Source organism: Rana temporaria, chromosome 2, assembly GCF_905171775.1.
Source record: "Rana temporaria chromosome 2, aRanTem1.1, whole genome shotgun sequence".
In the NCBI taxonomy this organism is placed as follows: Eukaryota; Metazoa; Chordata; class Amphibia; order Anura; family Ranidae; genus Rana; species Rana temporaria.
Window position 1 is genome coordinate 469,613,645 of NC_053490.1, and position 22,176 is coordinate 469,635,820.

At 42.8% G+C, this 22,176-nt stretch overlaps 1 protein-coding gene across 1 annotated transcript in view; it reads left to right on the forward strand.

The window, feature by feature from the left end:
- RIOX2 (ribosomal oxygenase 2) overlaps positions 1 to 21,580 on the forward strand; it is a 43,967-nt gene extending 22,387 nt beyond the window's left edge. Inside the window, exons 3-10 of the mRNA XM_040338715.1 lie at positions 3,289 to 3,408; positions 8,173 to 8,301; positions 8,392 to 8,495; positions 9,463 to 9,565; positions 10,850 to 11,033; positions 14,324 to 14,409; positions 16,513 to 16,605; positions 20,107 to 21,580. Of these exons, the coding sequence (XP_040194649.1) occupies positions 3,289 to 3,408; positions 8,173 to 8,301; positions 8,392 to 8,495; positions 9,463 to 9,565; positions 10,850 to 11,033; positions 14,324 to 14,409; positions 16,513 to 16,605; positions 20,107 to 20,277 (990 nt within the window). The 3' untranslated portion in view covers positions 20,278 to 21,580. The remainder of the gene's footprint in view (positions 1 to 3,288; positions 3,409 to 8,172; positions 8,302 to 8,391; positions 8,496 to 9,462; positions 9,566 to 10,849; positions 11,034 to 14,323; positions 14,410 to 16,512; positions 16,606 to 20,106) is intronic.
- Positions 21,581 to 22,176: the final 596 nt, after the last annotated feature.

The window sequence follows — 22,176 nt, forward strand, 5'->3', positions numbered from 1 at the left end:
CCCGCGACCTTCCCTTCTTCCGAAGGAGGTTTCGGCCTTTCATACTTTAGGCATGGTATGCGCTTTGCGGGTATACCAGCCTACTACAGCTCCATTTCGGAGCTTCTGACTCTCTTTTGTGTCGGTGTCTGGTCCACAAAAGGGCCTGGTGGTCTCGTCGACCACCATTTCACGGTGGATCAGGCAGGCCGTCATACAGGCCTATGCTCCTCAGGGGCGGGCCCCCCTTTCCGGTCATGGCACTTTCGACCAGGGCAATTGGTGCTTCCTGGGGTTTTTTTTTTTTTCCGACATCATGCGTCGGTCTCGCAGGTGTGCGAGGCGGCGATTTGCTCGTCCGTTCACGCTTTTTCCAGAATTTACATGGTTGCTGTGAGTGCATCTTATGATGTTTTTTTCAGCCGCTAGTTTTTGCCGGCGGCTGTTTAAAGTTGCACCTCCTCCGTTGAGGAGCTCTGCTTGTTTTGGGGTGAAGTTAAAAATAGTTTTTACTGATATATTTCCCACCCCTCGTTTTTTGACACTGCTTGGGGACGTCCCACTTGTCAAGATTTAAGGAGCTGTGTCCGTCCATGGACGATAAGAGAAAATAGGATTTTTTGTACTCACCGTAAAATCCTTTTCTCTGAAGTCCATGGACGGACACAGCACCCACCCCTCCTTTTTAGGTTTGTACTGCTTGTTACGAACTGAGGCTGCATGCTGCAGTGAGGAGGGTTATGTCTGGAGGGACCGCCCCCTGGGCGGGGCTGTTCAACTCTGTTAATGTAACATGTATTTAACTATTTAACATGTTTCTGCCTAGTCCTCTCCTGTAAACAGGGAACATAACCCACTTGTCAAGATTTAAGGAGCTGTGTCCGTCCATGGACTTCAGAGAAAAGGATTTTACGGTGAGTACAAAAAATCCTATTTTTTTCCGATACTGCAGTAGCAGACTATATAAGAAAGGTTTAGGTATGGCAGGAGGTAGTTTTTTTTATGACAGGTTCTCTTTTTACCTAAAACTGATATTTAATGCTGGAGCGTTAAACCCCTGACTGTTTCTTATATACTGTATCAGAAAGATATCTGTTCTGGAGTTTTTGGTTCTTCACCCCTGCTGTGGCCATTATGAGGTTTTTCCCCTTTCTTCTAGTTGTCTTACTTTATTTTCAATGGTAGTCAGGGATATCAAAACTCAGAAGAAAACCGTAACAGATTTGGGAATTGCAGCAGGAAGTTCTTGGTGATGATTATTACATATATAGAAAGAACAAGTACGGCGAGGGACCCGATGTGCTTGGCCGGCGATCGCCGCAAGCCACACGGGATCGTGTGCAAGAGCACCAGCACGGGGATTTGTGTGTAAACCCTGTGCTGTCAGAGGAGAGGAGACACGTCGTTTGTTCCTAGTAAGTAGGTACAGTGATATGTCTCCCCTCCTAGTCAGCCCTGTCCACATACAGTTAACCCCTTGATCGCCCCCTAGTGTTAACCCATTCCCTGGCAGTGACATTTACACAGTAATCTGTGCATATTTATATAGCACTAATTGCTGTATAATTGTCAATGGTCCCAAAAATGTGTCCGATCTGTATGTCGCAGTACCGCTAAAAATCGCAGCCATTACTAGTAAAAAAAAATGCCATAAATCTTTCTCCTAGTTTGTAGATGCTATAACTTTTGCGCAAACCAATCAGTATACGCTTGAGTGTTTTTTTTTTTTACCAAAAATATGTAAACGAATATATATTGGCCTAAACTAATGAAGAAATTTGTTTCTTAAAATTTTTTTTTGGGGATATCTATTATAATTATTTTTTTTCAAAATTGTCGCTTTTTTTTTGTTTATATGCATTAAGATGAAAAGCCATACCCCCCCCCCCCCCCCCCGCTTTACTTACCTGACCGATGTCATCCTCAGTCCGGGAACGAGCACACCATCTTTAGCTGGTGTCTCGTGTCCTGACTGATTGATAGCAGTGCAGCCATTGTCTCCCGCTGCTGTCAACTAAATCCAATGACATGGCGCCTGGGGGCAGCGCAGAGTCCTGCCTTCTGTTGACTGGACACGGTTGTGGGACTCAAGCGCGCCCGCATGGGTGTCCAGCGAGGAGAGTGCTTCTCCAACATGGACGCTCAATGCGGGGAGGAGCCACCAGCTCCACTATGGAGGAGGACCGAGGCCACTCTGTTGTAGCGGAGGCTAGTATGACATGTTTGTTATTTAAAATTTAAGGCTCGGTTCACAACTATGCAGTTTGCGATTGATGTGTTCTAAAGTGCATTTTGCTTTGTGTTTTGAATTATGGCACACATGATTTTACCACGATTAGCTTTTTTTGTGTTTTATATAGTTTATTTATTTTTGGACAATTTGTTGGGCAGATTAAAAAAACACAAATCGTGGCAAATACGCACTACATGCTTTTCTCCATTGGAGTCTATAGAACCAAAAAAAGCATAGTTTTGCTTTTAAAAAAAGTCCCTGACCCTTTCCAAAAATACAGCGGCTGAAAAAAGCATAAATGTGTACATGTCCCATAGGAAGCTATGTTAAATGGACTTTAGTGCGTTCCTGTAAAAAGCACCAATAAAAAGCATTGGTGTGAACCGAGTGTTGAACCCGCCAAACCGTCATCTAAATGGAACCATTCACATTTCATCTGTAAGGGCTTGACAGGCAATATGTCACCCCACACTGCTTGTTTTGTTTTAACCCTTTTCATTGACAAGTGTGTAAAACATGAGTACCACACTGCTTGTTTTAAACACTTCAGCCCCGGAACATTTGGCTGCTCAATGACTGGGCCATTTTTTGTAATATGGTACTGTGTCGCTTTAACTGACAATTGCGCTGTGCCTCTGGTGGCTCTTCTGGGCAAAGCCGTATATGTATGGGATTTTGCCCAGGAGAGCCATTCTGCTGCAGTATATCTGCGTGAGCTGGTCAGGAACTGGTTAATTTAAAAAAAAAAAAACCACAATGCTGCAACCCCACGTGAAGCTCATGTTTGTCACTTGGCCCTATTCACTTGAATTGGTGGCGGTACCACCCTTGGAATGCCTCCTTTTACCACCACCTATCCAAAGCATTTCTTTAGGTTTGGATAAAGCAGAGTTAAAGCTGGTGAGGCTTTCCCTATATTGTGTGGCACTGGGAGTGTAATCTTTGATAAAAGCCTTCTACATTCATGTGGATGCCATTGGTGCAAGGTTCGGGGACAGATCAGATGATTATATAAGGTAAAAAACCTCTGTCGTTTTAAAAGATTTTTTAAAAAATATTGCTTTCTCTCTGTACAGGACAAGCTGTGGCAGATCATGGAGAAGCTAGAATGTTTCTTTGGTACACTCGTTGGATCTAATGTGTATATCACACCATCAGGTTCTCAGGGTCTGCCTGCTCACCATGATGATGTAGAGGTAAGCTGTTTCATGTAGTGTATTGTATGTGATTGATTTTTTAGCAAGGTTTCTAACAGTGCTCCCGGCTAGAAAGGCACATGATGGAGGTGGGACAGACATTAAAATGATGTATTTGTTTGCCTACATCTTGCTGGTTTAGTGTATTTCTGAGTCTCATTGTCCTGTTTCATCTTCTGTTGGATGCAGCAGTCAGACTCGTGGAAGCATACAAAGACAGAGTAAGTTATCGCAATTTTTTTCCCCATTGTGATCTTGACAAAGTATTTCCCGATCTTTCTATGCAGAGAATTCTCTCTGCTCTGCTGAAGCCACAGCCTTCAAAAGAAAAGAGGAAAAAATCTGGGCTGACTGCTAAGTATCACAACATTCTTTAGCAGTGGAAGGAAGTCTAAATATTGTAACAATTTGTCTTTTACATCAAGTGTGCGTAAATGAGGAAAGTTTGACCACCTAAACACTTAGGCCCCTTTCACACGGGGCAGTGGAGGTGCGGTGGCAGTATAGCGCCGCTAAAAATAGCAGCGCTATACCGTCGGAATTGCCACGGGATTCGGCCGCTAGTAGTGCGGTATTAACCCCCGCTAGTGGCCGAAAAAGGGTTGATACCGTACGCAATGCGCCTCTGCAGAGGCGCATTGCGGGTCGTATTGCCACGGTTTCCACAGAAATGTGAAAGGTTCTGTCTGATAATGATCCACAGCAAAGATGAGAGAGGTGCTCACAGATCCCTGTACATGGACAACCTGGGTTCTGGACAGCATAGTCCAGGGATATGAAATTAGCAGACCTCCAGCTTTTGCAGAACTACGAATCCCATGAGGCATAGCAAGACTCTGACAGCCACAAGCAGGACACCCAGAGGCAGAGGCATGATGGTATTTGTAGTTTTGCAACAGCTGGAGGTCCGCTAATTGCGGATACCTGGCATAGTCCATGTCCACTCTTCATTGAAGATAGGAAAAAATCAGCTACACTCCAATTGGCTCTTTTTGCAGTATTTTTAACCCTTTAGTGATGGAGGGTAAAACAAATGTTAATGCCTGAACACAATTTTGCTACTTTGACATATGTTGGTAAAACTGTACCTATCATTGCAACTACAGTACCTTGGGTATCCAGGTAGATTATACCTTGTTTTTTTTTCAGGACAAATCAGACTTTTTTTTTTCTGGTGGTAAATGGTATCAAAGAAATTCTGGGCCAAAATAGTAAAACAAAAATAAATAAATTGTAATTTAGCTGTATATTTCTTGCTACTATCATAACCTACCACCTAGAACAACCCAAAAATAAGTCTCCTGTTCCTGACAATTGCAGCGATACCACATATGTTTATGATGTTTATACCTGTAGTACAGCCCAGAAACAATAGTGCGCATTTCTGTTTTTTTTTCTTTTTTTTTCTTCCACCTAAAAAAACACTGATACAAATTTTTTCATTTTTTTTTTAAATCCTGCCCAAAACATACTGACCATGACTTTTGACCCAAACACTAATACTAGCACTGACAAAGATTAAACATTGATCTAGTTTTTTTTTTTTTCTTTTTTTTTTTGTGACTAATCACTGCCACTGATTGGCAGCTGCCTGGGCACTGATTGGCATATCCCTGGTGGTCCAGTGTGGTGGCCATCCCTGGGGGTCCTGGTGGCATCCTGGTGGTCCTAGGCGGACGTCCGAGGGGGGGGGGTGCATTGATAAACAGCACAGACCCCTCCTGTCAGGATAGCCGCCGATCGGCTCTCCTCTAATCGTATCTGTCAGACGCGAGTGAGGAAAAGCCGATCAACGGCTTTTCCTATTTACATCATAATCAGCCGTGATTGAACATGGCTTATCACGTGGTAAAGGGCCTCTTTACCGAGATTGGTGACATACCGCACCACCGATCGCCGCAATGCGTGCCTCCATGGACGTGCAACGGCTGTTATTCTGCTGGACGTCATATGATACCCAGTCAGGATAACTAAACCACCGCCCGGCTGTCATTCTGCTATAGGCCGGGCAGGAAGTGGTTAAAGTAAGTTACGGGGCTCAGGACAGAGCTCAGGAAAACTTCTCCATACTTTGCTTGGTATTGTATTCTATGACGGAGTGCAGGAGACCTATGAGAAAGCATCTCTGTGCTCTTAAACTTCTGAGCAGTTCTGCCATGGACCATCACTTCTCACATCTCTGGGGAAGTAAAAGGAGGCATAGGAGTAGATTTACTAAAACTGGAGCAGTTCTGCCATGGACCATCACTTCTCACATCTCTGGGGAAGTAAAAGGAGGCATAGGAGTAGATTTACTAAAACTGGAGCAGTTCTGCCATGGACCATCACTTCTCACATCTCTGGGGAAGTAAAAGGAGGCATAGGAGTAGATTTACTAAAACTGGAGCAGTTCTGCCATGGACCATCACTTCTCACATCTCTGGGGAAGTAAAAGGAGGCATAGGAGTAGATTTACTAAAACTGGTGCAGCTGTGCATGGCAACCAGTCTGTTTTTAACTTCAGCTTATTCAGTTAAGCTTTGCCAATAAAACCTGGAAGCTGATTGGTTTCTATCCAGAGCTGCACCAGATTTTATACACTCCAGTTTTAGTAAATCTCCCCCATACTGTGCTGGGACTCCCATCTGTACCTATTTCATGTTTTATGGTAGTCTTTCCAGTTTGCACTAGGTGGCAGCATAACCTAGCAGCTCTATGTACATCTTGGCATGGTGGAAATGGCACAGCTTTTCACAAAACACACTTTTATAATCCAGTTAAACTTTATCCAAATGTTTGACGACAGAAGTAGCATTTCATCTTTACCTTTTTAGTAAATGTTAGATGTATTTACAGATTGGGACTAGAACATTTAATACAATTAGTTGCATTTTAACTTGCAGTGTTTAAAAGTGCAGAAGTAAATTATTAAATGGAACTACACGGATCTAACACGCGTATTTATCAAGCTTTAAAAAAAAAAAAGATTTTTTTACTTTGCTTGACTTTGCTGATTTATCAAAAAGCAAAAAAGAAGCCATTAGAGATGTTTTAATGAAGTCTTGTGAAGTGAAAAATAAAAGGATCATTTTAAAAAATCCTCAGATTTTCTTTCCTCCAAAATGAAACCTATATCTTTCAAAATGGAAGGCAGGACACAGTGAATATATTGAATAAGGAACCGCTGGGTAATACTGCCACCTACAGGAGTAGGATGCTGGATACAATCACAAAAAAAAGAACACTTTAGGGGTGCCCTCTGCTATTTGCCTGCTGGTAACATGGCTATTTGTTTGCCTAGCCTCAGGAGTTGGGACCTCAGAATTCCAGCTGGAATTCCCTTTTCCCCTTTCGTGAGCAGCAGAAGTTTCAGTGGGGAAAAACCATGTAGTAGTAGAATGTACTGATCCCATTGAGAGATCAGGGCAACTCTGCCTCATCTGCCCAAGGATCAGGCTGTTTTGAAGACGGAATAGTTGCAACCAAACCTGCTGGTTTGGGGAGGCTATAAGAATCTATAATATCCAGCTTGTCAATTATCCTGCAGTTGATTGAAGAATTCACCAATCATATAAAAAAAAAAAAGAAAATTTAAATCATAAAGGATGGGGGGAAAAAGCACCCCATTTCCATCGGGAGAGGGTTGGACACCAGCATGAGCTGCACCTAGGCTGTTTTTTGTGTCTGTACCTAGTGTCCAATTCCTGCAGGTGGCAGTATAACCCAGTGGTTCCAGATCTTCGCTGTTTTCTTCAGTGAACACAGAAAAGGATTTTACTGTAAGTACAAAAATTCTCTTTATTCCTCTTGAAATTGTGTATCTCTGTAAAATTACCGTAACTTGAATTCATTGGTTGCATCCTTATGGGGGATATTCGCTAGTTTCAGTTTGTTATAGGTGTCATTAGATTACTAACACCATTACACTGTAAAGTTCATATTTTTTCTGTACAATTATAATGAGCCCAGCTATGTCGGTAGCATTGCTGGCTAAAACATTTCTTCTTCTAGTCCTCTACCACAAGAATATACTGCATTTTGTTTTGATAGAAGGTATACTGTATACACATGGGGGACATTTATTAGTTCTACTATAAGGTTCAGCTTCATTTATAAATTCCTCCCTCTGCTACTACTGTATAAGGTAGCTCTGTGATTGACAAATTTCATTGTGAGTCTGTTTGGAATAAAAGACTGTGTTATATATATATATATATATATAGTCAATGCTAATTATTTTTTAGATCAGTGCAGTTCTGCCTCAGTGGGCTGCCCACCCAGGTCTAGGGGATGCAAAATGCAGAAAAACTGTAGCATAGACTTTTCTAGATTAAACTAGCCTACTATTGTAATTAGTGCAATTGTATGTATTGCAGAGAACAAGGAGGTGGTGACGTCCCATACATGGGGACTGCTCTAGAGCCCGCAATGTCACCTTTGTAAGCAATTCAGCGTTTTTATCTTTGGACTCAGACGATTGTGTCCAGCTTAAAAGTGCCCTTTTCCTGCTCCTGTTTGTTTCGCATCTGTCATTTGATACACACTTTCATATTGCGTGTACTGCACTATAAACATTGAGGCAGCAAAGCTACTACACTTTAGAAGAATTATGTTGCTGGCTATAGAGTGAGTTTTTGGTTTTATTGCTAAAAATGTTATCTTTTTTTTTTCTATACAAACTTGTGCACTGAGAGCACAAGGTGCGAGCGCTGCAGGATTGATTTATGATACTTTCGTAATTGTGTCACTAATTTACTTGATAAATGTCCCCATTTGTCTTCCCAGGTTTTTATCCTCCAAGTGGAGGGTGAGAAGCACTGGCGGCTCTATGAGCCCATTGTTCCCCTGGCTAGAGAATATGATGTGGCCCCTGTGGACAAGGTCAAAACACCCACTCATGATTTCATATTAAAGGTAATGGCCTTTCTGAATATCTCCAGACTAGTTGGAATTGGTCTGTACACAAAATAGTTGGTTTAGCGCTAAAGCAGTTTCTCCTCTTAGGAAGGTGACATGTTGTATTTTCCCAGAGGGGTGGTTCATGAGGCCGACACGCCTGCAGGCTCCTCACATTCCACGCATGTGACTATCAGCACCTATCAGAACATGTAAGTATTTTTTAGATGCAAGGAATGGTATGTAAACTTGAATTAAAAAACAAAATAAAAACATAGTACCATGCGCTAGACCAAAAAAAAAACCTTTGTATAGAAGTCCCAACAAAGCTGAAATGTGACTATGTATGAGGATACTTGGGTTTTGCCCCTTTTTTTTACTGTCAGCTGTATTTACCATATTGTGTATTCAGCATGGTAAAAGGCTAAGATGGCCTCTGCTAAGCAAGGCAGTGTTCCTTGTGACATGACCTACTACATAAAGGGGGATATTGTACTGAGAAAATAATGTACTTGGTGTGTACCTTGCATAATATTTCAGATTTTTAGACATTGCAAGACTTTATCGCCATGTTCCCCACAATCAAATTTGTAAATGTTTTATTTGCTTCTCAAGGCTCCTGAAATGTCTATTTTGAAGACATATAATACTTTTTTGGGGCTTATTTCTGTGGGAAACCTGCAGACACATGAAGTGTTGTTCATGCAAACATTATGTATGGAATGATGGTTTTACATGTTTATCGGCAGTCCTTTCCTCCCACACTAAGTCTGTTTACATGTGATCAGTTGATTGCCCCTTTACCGTCCTCTCTGATCAGCTGTGTATGAAAAACGCAGTCACAGAGAGTTCTGGATGTGTGCCCTCCCATAACTGGAAGCCTGGGGCTCAGAATGGAGGGGGGGATGGCTCTTCATGTTTTTGTTGTGCCGTTGCCCTAAAGGTTCTAGTTGCGCCTCTGGCAGGGACCACTCTGAAGGACCACAGGCTCCAAACTCTTAAATTGCAGGCACAATCCTGTATATACACTGCATTCTCTTGCAGATAGTTATCCTATCTCCATTATTGATGGGGTCTTTATGTATTGCCATAACAAAAATGTTAACCTACAAAAAAAAACATGGCATGTCACCTTGCTGATTTGTAACATTGCACTATTTCTCTTTGTCCTGTGTAAAGATCCTGGGCAGACTATCTGCAAGACCTGATGCCTGCACTTCTACATGATGGTGCGAAGGAAAATGTGGACCTGAGAAGAGGCATTCCTCGCCAACAATTACTGGTAAAAACCACACCTCTTTGCTATTCTTCATTGTGTATAAAGACCTTTGGACTGCCCTTATAGATAAATGGAAAAGTGATGGAATGGGCTTTCACCCTGTAGCAGCAATTCTAGGTGATATGAGATCCTAGTTCACACTCCCAGCAAACCGGACACATGTTGCTGCATACAAAGGCATCATGCCGGGTCATCTGTTGAATTAAAGAGAAACTGAGAGGATAGACATATTGGAGCTGCCACTGCAAATGTTTTTTTTTTTTCCGGCACAAAATTCTGGGCTGTCATTCTCCATTCGCACAACCTAGTGAGCCATACCTAGAACAGGTATACAGAAAAGATTACGAATCTCTCAGGATGCATGCTTGTTTAAAGAGGAGGCCTGCCCACCCCTGAAAAATTAAGTCAGCAGCTACACATACCACAGCTGCTGACTTTTAATTAAGGATGAGCTCTGGCGTGTTCGCATAGAACACGTGCAGAGCCCGCCAGGAAGTGTGCACGGCGCTGCGCTAATAACAGCCAGAGATACATTTCACGATCCCTGCAGCCGAGCATCGGGACAATGTTTCTCTGGCTGTGATTAGCACTGTGCCGTGCACACTTCCTGGCGGGCTCTGCACGTGTTCTATGCGAACACGCCAGAGCTCATCCTTACTTTTAATAATAGGACTCTTACCCTTACTTGTCCTGGAGTCCAGCGATGTCGGCACTGTAGCTACTGTTTCCATCAGCTGTCAGTTGCTGCCGCCGCCATTGCAGGTAAGGGAACCCGGCAGTGTAGCCGGGTCCATGTGCGAGGCACCGCTGCACTCTCCTACTGGCCCGGCAACGGGGGAAGGAGGAGGGAGTCAAGCTGTGACGTAATTCGTCTGCGACCCGGATTCTCGGAAGTGGGGACAGGATACCTGCCAAAGACCGGTGTCCGCTCCCCATCCCCCCCCCCCCCCCCCGAAAGGTGCCAAATGTGTCACCGGAGGGGGGGAGGAGACAAGAGAGCGGAAATTCCACTTTTGGGTGGAACTCCGCTTTTAAGGTTAGTGGCTCATTTAGTTAGGGCAGACAGGTGTGTCATGAGAACATTGCATCAGTCTTGTGAGTCCGCTCAGCTAATAACATTTACAGCTATATTTCTCATTGTTGCCAGATTCAGCTGTTTTTTTCACAGTGAAGTTTTTATTTTTATGTTTCTTCTGAATATAAAAATTGGAAAAAACTTTCTAACTGTGTCTAAATCTCAAACTGTATGGGTTTGTTGTTTAACATGTTATGTGCATCTGTGTTTAGTGTTTAGGTCCTACTAGTGCAGGCAGCACCTTAGCTGGTCTCTTGAAGGACTTGGCTAACCGGATAGAAGGAGGATGCCAGCTGCGTTCATGTGAAATGCTGCGGGACTTCATGGGGAGTAGACTGCCACCCTATGTGAAAGATGGCTCTCCTAACAAGGAGAAAGGAAGCACAAAGAAATCAGGTGCGTTTTGTTACGGCAATGTCTTTCCTATATAATTATTACTTTCATACGTTGTGAAATGAATGCTTTGCTAAAAATGTATTTGCTTTAAAGTGCTGTGCTCTGTGGACTTTTGAACTCCTAAATGAATGACACTGCAACATACTAATGTACTAGCACATGGTAAAAGGTGTGATTCAGTGACACACCAATGGTAACACCGTTCCAGTACACATGCATTGCAGCCCACTACTACAATGCAGCGTAATGCATTGCTGTGTGTTATGGTGCACTGTGTTGTCAAAAGATGCTTGTTCTGCATTGAAAGCACATTTGGCTGCCTAAATGCAATGCAAGTTAACACAACAGAGTTTGAATGGGCCCTGACAAGTTCACCTTAAAGTTACATTTTTATTTCACTTGGCCTTTCCTAAACACAGCCCTCCCCTACAATGTCCCCCCAACCCTTTGAATATAATACTATTGTATCGGTGACAATTGATTGAGCCACAAAGCCTGTAGGTGAGATGTTTAGAAATCCTCTGCTGGACTGGTATATACACACTCTGTCATCTTCAAAAGAAATTCCATCTCTCAGAAGAAAGACCTTTGTTTGACTCATCCTTACTTCACCTTCCTGCTTAACAACTGCTAAGATAACATAAGTGGCACATAGGGGGTGTTGTCAATGGGTTGGCCGACTTATGCAAGCGAGCATAAAGCACAACCAATTTGTAGCACTACAAGGCTGGAAACAGCCTGAATTTGTAATGAATAAATATAGTTCACATACATCTATAAATGCAAAGTATACATGGATACATTTTTAACCATTAAATCACACTTTGAAAATGTTTGCTTCCACTACTGTCTTTTGAAACTGTAGCCCCCGTACACACGAGCCAAATGTCCGGAGACACCGGCTGGTTAAAAAAAAACCTGGCTGACGATCGGCCCGTTTGTACGTCAGTCTGTCTGAAAGAAGCTGGCTGGTTGGCCGGCTTCTGTCAGACGTGCATGCCGAAAAACTAGCATTCGACCGACTCTCTATTAGCTATCGCTCGCAGCCAATGTCAGACAACGTGGATCGTAGTGTTCTGGTGGGGGGACGTCCCCCTGTCAGAACACAACAGCTCCGCGGGGGAGATCGCTGAACAAAGCTTGCATGGTTATTACAGTTTCTTCGACCGGAGCTGTCAGGTTTTTTTCATGCAACCAGCTGGGTTGCACAAAAAAAACTAGTGTGTACCCAGCTTAAAACCAATACCAATACCATACCAATGAAGGAGCAGAGGTATGCTTAACACTCCCTCTGCTGGCCATTTATACCCTAGCACCTCTCTTTTCCTTTTTTCACTGAACACTCTTAAACGCCATGTTTATGGGTGTCAAGTGTTTTTTCTGCTCAAACGACTCTCAGAAACACAATTCTGATGTTTTATTCTGCCTGAAAACTCCTCTCTGCAAATATGCCTGTGCATGGACAAATAGATTAGTGCCACGTACACACGGTCGGAATTTCTGACAGAAAATGTTCGAAGTGAGCTTGTTGTCGGAAAATCCGATGGTGTGTATGCACCATCGGACATTTTCTGTCAGAATTTCCGACAATAAATGTTTGAGAGATGGTTCTCAATTTTTCCAAAAACAAAAGTTGTCGGAAAATAACGATCGACTGTAGCCAATTGCGACGCACAAAAATCCTACGCATGTTTGGAATCGTTGAACTTCATTTTTCTCGGCTTGTCGTAGTGTTGTACATGACCGCGTTCTTGACATTTGGAATGTCCGACAACATTTGTGTGTATGCAATCCACAGTTTTGTTGTCGGAATGTCCGATCGTGTATGTGGCATAACAGGCCTGCATTTACAGGCTGACAAAAAAAAAAAAATCAAAGCCTGTATAAGCAGTATTTTTTATGCCCAGTGTGCATGGACCCTGAATGTGATTATGACAGTAACTACCAGTAGATCCTGTAATGTTAAACATATATTACAACTTCATTAGATGTGTAAGCTGTTAATTGGCAAAATACTGAACAAAAAAAGTAGCTGAAAGGACTATACATTGCTTGTAAGAAGTAATATCCCCTGCCCCACCCCTTTATGTAAACAACAGGCAGTATGACCTGCTAGTTGCCCTTTGCCTGTGTTCATTCTGCAGTGGACATTCTAACCAGCACACATGCACCAGGCTTGGCTATATATGTAAGTATTGTTTTAGATGGGTACAGGCTGCTCGTTCTGGACAGGTCCATGCAAGAAGGTAGTTTGCCTCAATCTGAGGTCTGTAATATGAGTAACACATTTGGTCAGAAGGATGGGTGGGAGAGCATATCCTTTTCATTAAGGCTACATGCACACAGAAGCTGATAAACTGCAGTTTATTGGCGTTTTGGCGTTTTTTTTAAAAAGCCCATAAACTGAACTCTATGTTAGCCTATGGGCGTTTTTTAGTGTTAATGAGCTTTGGAGTTTATTGCCTTTTTTCTGAACGCCCGAAATTTGCGTTCAAAATTCAGTTTTTCGGCAGGGGGGAAACGCAAACGCCGAAAAACGCTAATAAACGCTCAAAAACGCAAACGCCAGCGGTTTTTATCCATTGGGAAAAAAAAACGCTACACTAAAAAACGCTAATAAAGGATATTGCAAAAACACAAAACATTTTGAAAGGCTTCCTGCAAAGCTACTGGCGTTTTTTTATAGCTTTTTTTTTTTTTTAAGCTTCTGTGTGCATGGAGCCTTAAAAGGTTACTAAACCCTTGTTTTTTTTTTTTTTTTCAATAATAAACATGTCATACTTCCTCTGTGCAGTTTTTTATGCACAGAGTGGCCCCGATCCTCCTCTCCTGGGGTCCCTCAGTGGCACTCGTGGATCCTCCTCTTCTCGAGTCCCCCGTTGGAGAAGCACTCTCCTTCGGAACACCTGTGCGGGCGCGCTACATGTCCTGCTGCTGCGTCTATTGACACAGACGGGAGGATTCTGCCCCACCCCCACCTTAATGCATAGGATGCGTTAAGGTGAAAAAACACAAGGGTTTACAACGCCTTTAACCTAATATAGACACTTACCTGGAATCTGAAGAGTAATCGATCCAGCACAGTGCAGAAATGGTGATTATCTTTATCCACACAAGTGCTCAGTGAAGTGGCGTTGCCTCATTTTGCACCTCTTTAGATGAATGTGGAGTCTCTGCTCGGCATCCAGTTTCTGCTCTAATGCTATAGGAGAAATATATTAAGCATTGACATATGTCCGACTACTAATGGTATGTTCTTATTTGTATATATTTGCCTTTTTTTTGTGTAGTCCATCCTCCAAACCTAAACAGCACAATCAGACTGCAGTACCAGGATTATGCCGCCATCACAGTAGATCACGTTCCTAAGATGCTTGTGAGTAGTTTTCTGGGATTGTTCTGTTTTGTTCAAGAAAAAAAAATCTGCCTCTGAGCATAGGTTACCTATATCTATATGAGTTTAAGCTTCATTGATTTCTGCTTTATGTATGTAAAAAACTTTCTCACTCTCCCTTTTGGTTTCCCATAGAATATTGAAAGCATAAAAAGGAGATTGTCTTTCTTTACACTTTAAAGCGGTAGTTCACCCCCCCCACGACACATTTTACCATCGAGACAGGCATTGTAGCGCGAGCTACAGTATGCCTGTCCCGATTTTTTTTAACCCCGTACTCACCTTGTAATCCGACATCGTAGATTTCGGCTCCCGCGGGGAATGGGCGTGCCTATGGAGAGGGAGGATGATTGACGGCCGGCCCTGGCACGTCACTCTCCCCGAAGACAGCCGGAGTAGGTCTCGGCTCTTCACGGCGCCTGCGCACAGGCTATGCGCACGCGTCGTGAAGACCAAGCCTATTTCGGCTATTTCCGGAGAAGCGTGACGCGCCAGAGCCGGCCGTCAATCATCCTCCGTCTCCATAGGCACGCCCATTCCCCGGTATCTTCGATGGACGACTACAAGGTGAGTACGGGGGTAAAAAATTCGGGACAGGCATACTGTAGCTCGCGCTACAATGCCTGATTTTAAGGTAAAAGAAAAAAAATATTTTTTTTTTGGTCGATAGGGTGAACCCCCGCTTTAATGGCCGGAGGTCAGTTACACACCCAAAGACCAAAGGGATAGTATTGACTTATTTATTAAGACAATTGATTTGGTCTTTCTATACAGTCTTGTGCCGGTGACTTGTCCTTAAAGTTCCCCTAACATGAAAGTTCCTTCAAGGACTGCGCAGGCGCAAACTTGTCGACGGAAATCTCCGAACCTCGCCCATGCTCATTCTTTAACATCCCCGTGGATTGGAGAATATTAAAAAAAGAGCCAGGAGGCGGAGCGAGAGGCCGACTGGCCACTTTCCTCGAAATCCACGTCGCCCTGGATGCCGGCCGAGGCTCGGAGATTTTTGTCGGCAAGTTTGCGCCTGCGCAGTCCTTAAAGGAACTTTTTCGTTAGCCAGAACCATATCGGCAGATCAGATTGCGCCTGCGCTGGAACTTTCACGTTAGCCGGAACCATATTGGCAGATCACCGGTCCATTACATACCCAAAGTATGAAATGGTAGTATTGACTTATTCAGTAAGACCATATAAAATGCATAGAGTGCAGAACCAAAACACAGTTATTTATTACATTAGGGAGATGCATCATCCTAAATGTGCATAGGTGTAGAGGCAGATTTATGTACAATCAATCCACAACTATACATCAGTGGTGGCTGTTTTTTTTTTTTTTCTGGGGGTGGTAAATAAACACTCTGACCCAATCCCTGCCCCCCCTCCAGTTCTTTCACTGCCTGTGGGGAGTCCAGGTTCAGATCCCCCCAATGGCTTCTTTCTTTGGGACTCAATCCATCGGTCCCCTCCAGGTAGCCCTTGTCCAGGCCGTTTTCGCAGCGGTTCAGCTTGCCAGTGAGCTCCCGGAGGCCTTTTGATCGGTAAGATGGGGGAGTCTCTCTGCACATCACAGGGGCACTCCATGGCTAAGGGGGTTCAGATGAGTCTGCTGAAGCTAGGGGGAGACTGACTCTTGGATCCAGGGATCTCCAGGAAGGCATCCTTTGGTTCCGCCGTGTCTCCTGCCTTCTCCTAGGTGGTCAATAGGATCGCCTGTCCTTTCAGCCAACCGGGTGATGGGTCTCAAGACCCGCTCTGCGCCTGGAACCCACCCTTTTTTGAATCGCATTCTTTAAAAAAAAAAAAAAAAAAAACACCTTTGGAATTCATACGTCCGGCACCCTGCATTTAGATTAGGGAGGCGGATGCATGGATGGGGGGGGGGGGCAGCGCCCCTAATGGATGGGCCACCACTGCTATACGTAGACGCACATACAGCCATCTGACATTGCAGCTACCAACAATAGTAATGTGCAGTAACCTATAGCAAAGACATTTCAGCTTACTGTATACATGACTTCATAGGTGAATTTTGATTCAGTTTTTGGTTTAAATGGCTTAAAGTTTTTCATACATGTCTTGTTATAGGATCCCACAGATGAATTAATGATATATGTCTTCCATGCCATAAACAATAACCGGGAATCTCATATGGTCTCAGACTCTGAAGAAAGCCCTCCAGTAAGTAGGATGCACACACTCCGGGGTTGGCATTTCTTCTAAAGGGGTACAACAAGACACGATCCATTGCTTATATATATATAGAGAGAGAGAGAGATTGATTTTATATATAGAGAGAGAAAATGTAAGCAGACACACTGCTTGAAAGTATTACATGATCCTTGAAACTCCTCATAAGGGTAAATGGCAGATGGTTTTTAAGTATCGCAGGGAATATGACTGGATAGTGAGTAGTAATAGTATTTTTCTTCCCCCATGTACATAGTTGTGTGCTGTGGTGTGACAGCTTTAATATGTTGCCAGCACAAATAAAACATACTTCCCTCTGTTCTTATTGTTTTATGGTAGTCAGCTAATATATGTTTGCAAAATTCCCTAAGTGCAAGTAAAAGTAAGAAAAATATCTCTCCCAAGGGGGAAATAGCCTTGTTTTATGAGTTGAGCTTCCTCTCCTGTCTTTGAAAGAAAAACAGGTTTTGCGTGATCTGGATGGTGGTTAAAGTACATGTAGCATTGGTGGAAAATGGCCTGCAGGGGGCACTGTTGCACTGTCAGTGTGTTTTCCTGCTACCATGCAATTTCTATTCCACACCATGAGCCAGCTCACAAGGTGTAGCGGGCAGACCTGTTTTATGCTATGTGACACTTATTGGTATCCAGCAGGTTCTGTAACAAGACCTTTGTGGGGCTATAGAAAATCACTGCGCCTTTGTACGGCTGAGCTTTTGTTTGCTGAGCACAGCTACTAATGGTGTATAACATGCTGATTATAACATTTAAGGGGCCAGTAAGTTAAAATTATAGAGTGGTATGTTTTACTACAGATGATGTAAAGAAAAACACTCTTAGAAACTAAAAACGGTTGTTAAAGCACATTTTTATGGAGGAGAGATCTCTATACTCATGTCTGCTGATTATATAAGTATGATGCTAGCTGTCACTTGTAAACTGTCTAAAGTGTAGTGTGGCTGAGAATGTAGAATAGTGGGCAGTACTGGGGGTGTACGAGGATTTGCCAAGCTCCACATTACTATTGCCTAAAACTGCCTCAGCTCTATTATTTGAGATCGCCCAAGGTTACACTGTAAGTAGCACAGAGGATTGGGAGAGCAGCCAGGATGAAGTAGCCTGTGACACCTCTGGAAGTGTCAGAAGCTGCACTAAAAAGTAGGAACACTTGCTCAGCAATACATATTATATATTGCCACAAGTAAATATAAAATATAAGTGAATAACAAGTAAAGAAGTAACAGAACTCTTTTGACATTTTTTTTTTATATATATATATATATATATATATATATATATATATATATATATATATATATATATATATATATATATATATATATATATATATATATAATGTGCCTTGATTTTGATGCATATTGGCAGTGGGTTCCATTCACAGATCCGCATGCAGCATATTGGTGTTTTTCCAAATACTGCATGCGATCCTGAATATGTCTATTTACTATTGCCGCATAAAGAAAAAATGCTCGGTAAATACTGCATCATACAGGAGTAAAAGTCACTTCGCAAAAAGAAAAAAAAATGCATGCAGCAATTAAGTAGTGGTCCCGGCATGCAATGTTTAACCACTTAAGCCCCGGACCTTTAGGCAGCTAAATGCCCAGGCCAGGTTTTGCGATTCGGCACTGCGTCGCTTTAACTGACAATTGCGCGGTCGTGCGACGTGGCTCCCAAACGAAATTGACGTCCTTTTTTCCCCCACAAATAGAGCTTTCTTTTGGTTCTTTTGGTTTCTATTTGATCACCTCTGCGGTTTTTATTTTTTGCGCTATAAACAAAAATAGAGCGACAATTTTGAAAAAAAAATATTTGTTACTTGTTGCTGTAATAAATAGCTAAATTATTATTTTTTTTTCTCAGTCTAGGCCGATACGTATTCTACATATTTTTGGTAAAAAAAAAAATCGCAATAAGCGACTGGTTTGCGCAAAAGTTATAGCGCCTACAAAATAGGGGACAGAATAATTTTTTTTTTACTAGTAATGGCGGCGATCTGCGATTTTTATCGGTACTGCGACATTATGGCGGACACATCGGACACTTTTGACACATTTTTGGCACCATTCACATTTATACTGCGATCAGTGCTATAAATATGCACTAATTACTGTATAAATGTGACTGGCATTGAAGGGGTTAACACTAGGGGGTGAGGAAGGGGTTAAATGTGTACCCTATATAGTGTTCTAACTGTGGGGGAAGGGGACTGACTGGGGGAGGTGACCGATCTGTGTCCCTATGTACAAGAGACACAGACTCCTCTCTCCCTGACAGGACATGGATCTGTGTGTTTACACACACAGATCCATGTCCTCTCTGTAACCACCGATCGCGGGAGCCTGGTGGACATCGCGGCCGCCAGGCACGTGCATCGGTATCCCAGTGATGCGGCGCGCGCGCCGCCGGTGCGCTCCCCAGTGGCCAGGAGGAGCGGAGGCCGTAAAAACACGCGGCTCAGAGAAGTAGAACCAACCTGCGGCCGTATAAAGTCGTACGGCCGTCGGGAAGTGGTTAAAAAACATATATATAAAAAAATGTTTGGGGATTCTAAGTAATTTTCTAGCAAAAAATACTGATTTTATCTTGTGAACAACAAGTGTCAGACTTGGTCTAGAAGTGGTTAATGGCCATGACAGTTACTGGTTGTTAAGAAGGCTGGCAGCCGCTCGCTCATTGACAACCAGCTATTTATATCCTGTGGTAAGGACGCCGGCTACCACCGGCAGTAAATTACAACAGATTTTCACTACTAAAATACCGCAGTCCGCATGACTTCATAAAATAACTCATGCTAAATTTTAGTAGCATTTTTAAGTGAATGTCAAAAAACTTTTTGAAAAACGCTGTTCTCATACTCGGATGCGTTAAGATACCGCTTTGCGAATGGAGCCCATTTTCTTTATTCCTGCAGTTTTTTCAATGCAACACTAAACAATTCTCAAATAAAACGAATACAAACTAAAACAAGTATTAAATATTAATAGCTAAAAAAGAAGAAATATACAAAATTGTTATCAGGAGAAAGTGAAGCCGTTAATTATGACTAATTAGTGGTTTAATAGAAACTTTTTTTTTTTTTATTACTTGTCAGATTGCTTTAACTGACATCATATGCAGACTGAAGCGTATTGCTTTGATCTGCAGATGATATAAAAATAACAATGTCCATTTTGGATCTGTCCTGTCAGAAGGTCCTTCTTTTTATTTATTTTTTACAGCTGCCGTGGTAACACAGCAACTCCCGGCTGTCATTTTGACAGCTGGGAATTGCTGGCAGGTGTGAGGGGGGCCAGAAGGACAAGTGTGTACTGTACACGCCCTATGTACTTCGTTGGCGTTTTTTGGCATACCCAGTATACACAACTGTCTAATAAGCATAACTAATAAATGCACTAAAAAAGACACCTATCATGTATCACTTATATGTGATTGTAACTTGTAGCTGTCTTGTCTGTCCCTCTTCTGCAGGTGAGCGGTCTGCGTTTCCCTTTGTCACACATGAATGCACTTAAAGAAATCTGGAAGAGCAAGCTACTGCGTGTTAATGAGCTTCCTCTGGAGGATGACCATGATAAGGTGAACCTGGCGATCTCTCTGTGGACTGAGGGCTTAATCGAGAATGTCCACACTGAGAGCTGAACATCATACTGTCTCCATAACGGCAGCCCAGGCTGAACATCATACTGTCTCCATCACGGCAGCCCAGGATGTGATTCGTCACCCAGAGGAACAAACCTACTGCTGCGTTTTATGTGTTTACTTAATTCTTCTACAACCAAAAGCAAAAAAATCATTTGATGTTTACAATGGGCTGGATAGCGCCAGTGTGCCTTTATTTCATCATCTACCCGACCCCGTCAGATTGGTGTTGCAGCAAGAGTGGACTTATTCTTTAGTCTTGTCTGACTCATTATGACCTCACGGATCACCGGGCATTTCTCTGAACTTACTGTTTTGTATTAATTTTGTCTGTTGTGCCTAGCCTCCTGACACGCCATACTCCTGTCGTGCCTAGCCTCCTGACACGCCATACTCCTGTCGTGCCTAGCCTCCTGACACGCCATACTCCTGTCGTGCCTAGCCTCCTGACACGCCATACTCCTGTTGCATTTATGCCAACTGGTCTCCCCCAACAAGTTCTGCCTTTTTGTCATATGGCCAAAATATTTGGCTTTGGTATCAGTACTTCAAGTGAAATGGTTTTAAAATAGATTTGCAGGTTTGTTTAAATACGTTGGGCCAAGCTGGCCCAAACACATTTTCCATTCCAGAACAGTGTTGCCACTGGGACTCCTGTAATGGATTGTAGTAGTGTTGGCTAGTGAGCAGCTGCTGTTTTCCAGTATATGTGACTTCCATGGTGCTGGATATTGAGAATTTGTCTCCGCCGTTTAGGAGACAACTTGTAATTTTATCAGTGAATACAGGGCTGCATCTGATTGGCCGAGGTAGAGATTGTGACATCATGGGCCAGCCTGTTCACTTCAGTCAATCAGCCTTGTATTCATTGGTAAATTGACAAATACTTCCAATATCCAGCAGCAAGGGGGTAGTGGCTTGTACTGCTGCTTGGCCCTAACAAACTATTTAAAGTGAAAGCAAACCTGAAAATCTCTGTTAAAGTGGTTGTAAACCTCTGACATGAAATATGAGCTAGGAACATCTCTCTATAGTGCGTACTTTGTTTCTCTGCTATTAGCATTGGTCATTCTTGACAAGTTTTCCTGACACCAAGAGAAAAATGGTGACATTGTGGAGCTCCAGCTGATTGACGGCCTCACTCTGTTTCTTTGTGTTTACCTTCCTTCCCTCCAATCGGCTCTTAGAATTCTCTTCACTGAGCTCTACAGAGTGTAGCTTCAGCTCTCCTCCCCCTTTTTCTAAACTCTCAGACAAGCTTCAGAAAAAAAGTTTTTTGAATGTATGTATAGAAAAGAAGACTGCAGATAGACAGGTTCAGCTTTTACGTAGGATGATTTGTTTCATCTCTGTGTATTACCAGGGGTCAGTCACTTTACTGGGTATATATAAGGGTTTACAGCCACTTTCAGGATTAGAAATGCCTTTGTAATACTAGCAATACTGGTGTGCAGTCAGACTGCTCTGCTGCTCAGTCCTTCTGCTTCCAACAATACTGCAGACTGTTGTTATACCTGCTGCATGACAGGTCTGCGGGTGCATGCAGACTTGTTTTGATGAAGTTACCCATCTGCTGCCTTTACTGTGCAATGGCCAAACAATGTTCGCTGGTCACTGTGCATTCTTAAACGGGTAACCCAGTTCTTAATGTGTGGATGATGATGATGTAAAAATTCTGTGTCATGTAAAACAATTCTAGGGGTTTACAAGTTGGGTGGAGCTTTTCATTTTGGTTCCTATAAAATGTAAGAACTTAGTGGATGGTTCATTTCTGACCACGGAAATATACGGCATAATTACATAGTTAGTTTGGTTTAAAAAAGACACAAGTCCATCTAGTTCAACCAATAGGCATAAAAGGAGATATATGGATTCAAGCCTCAGAGTAAGGTGGTGAAT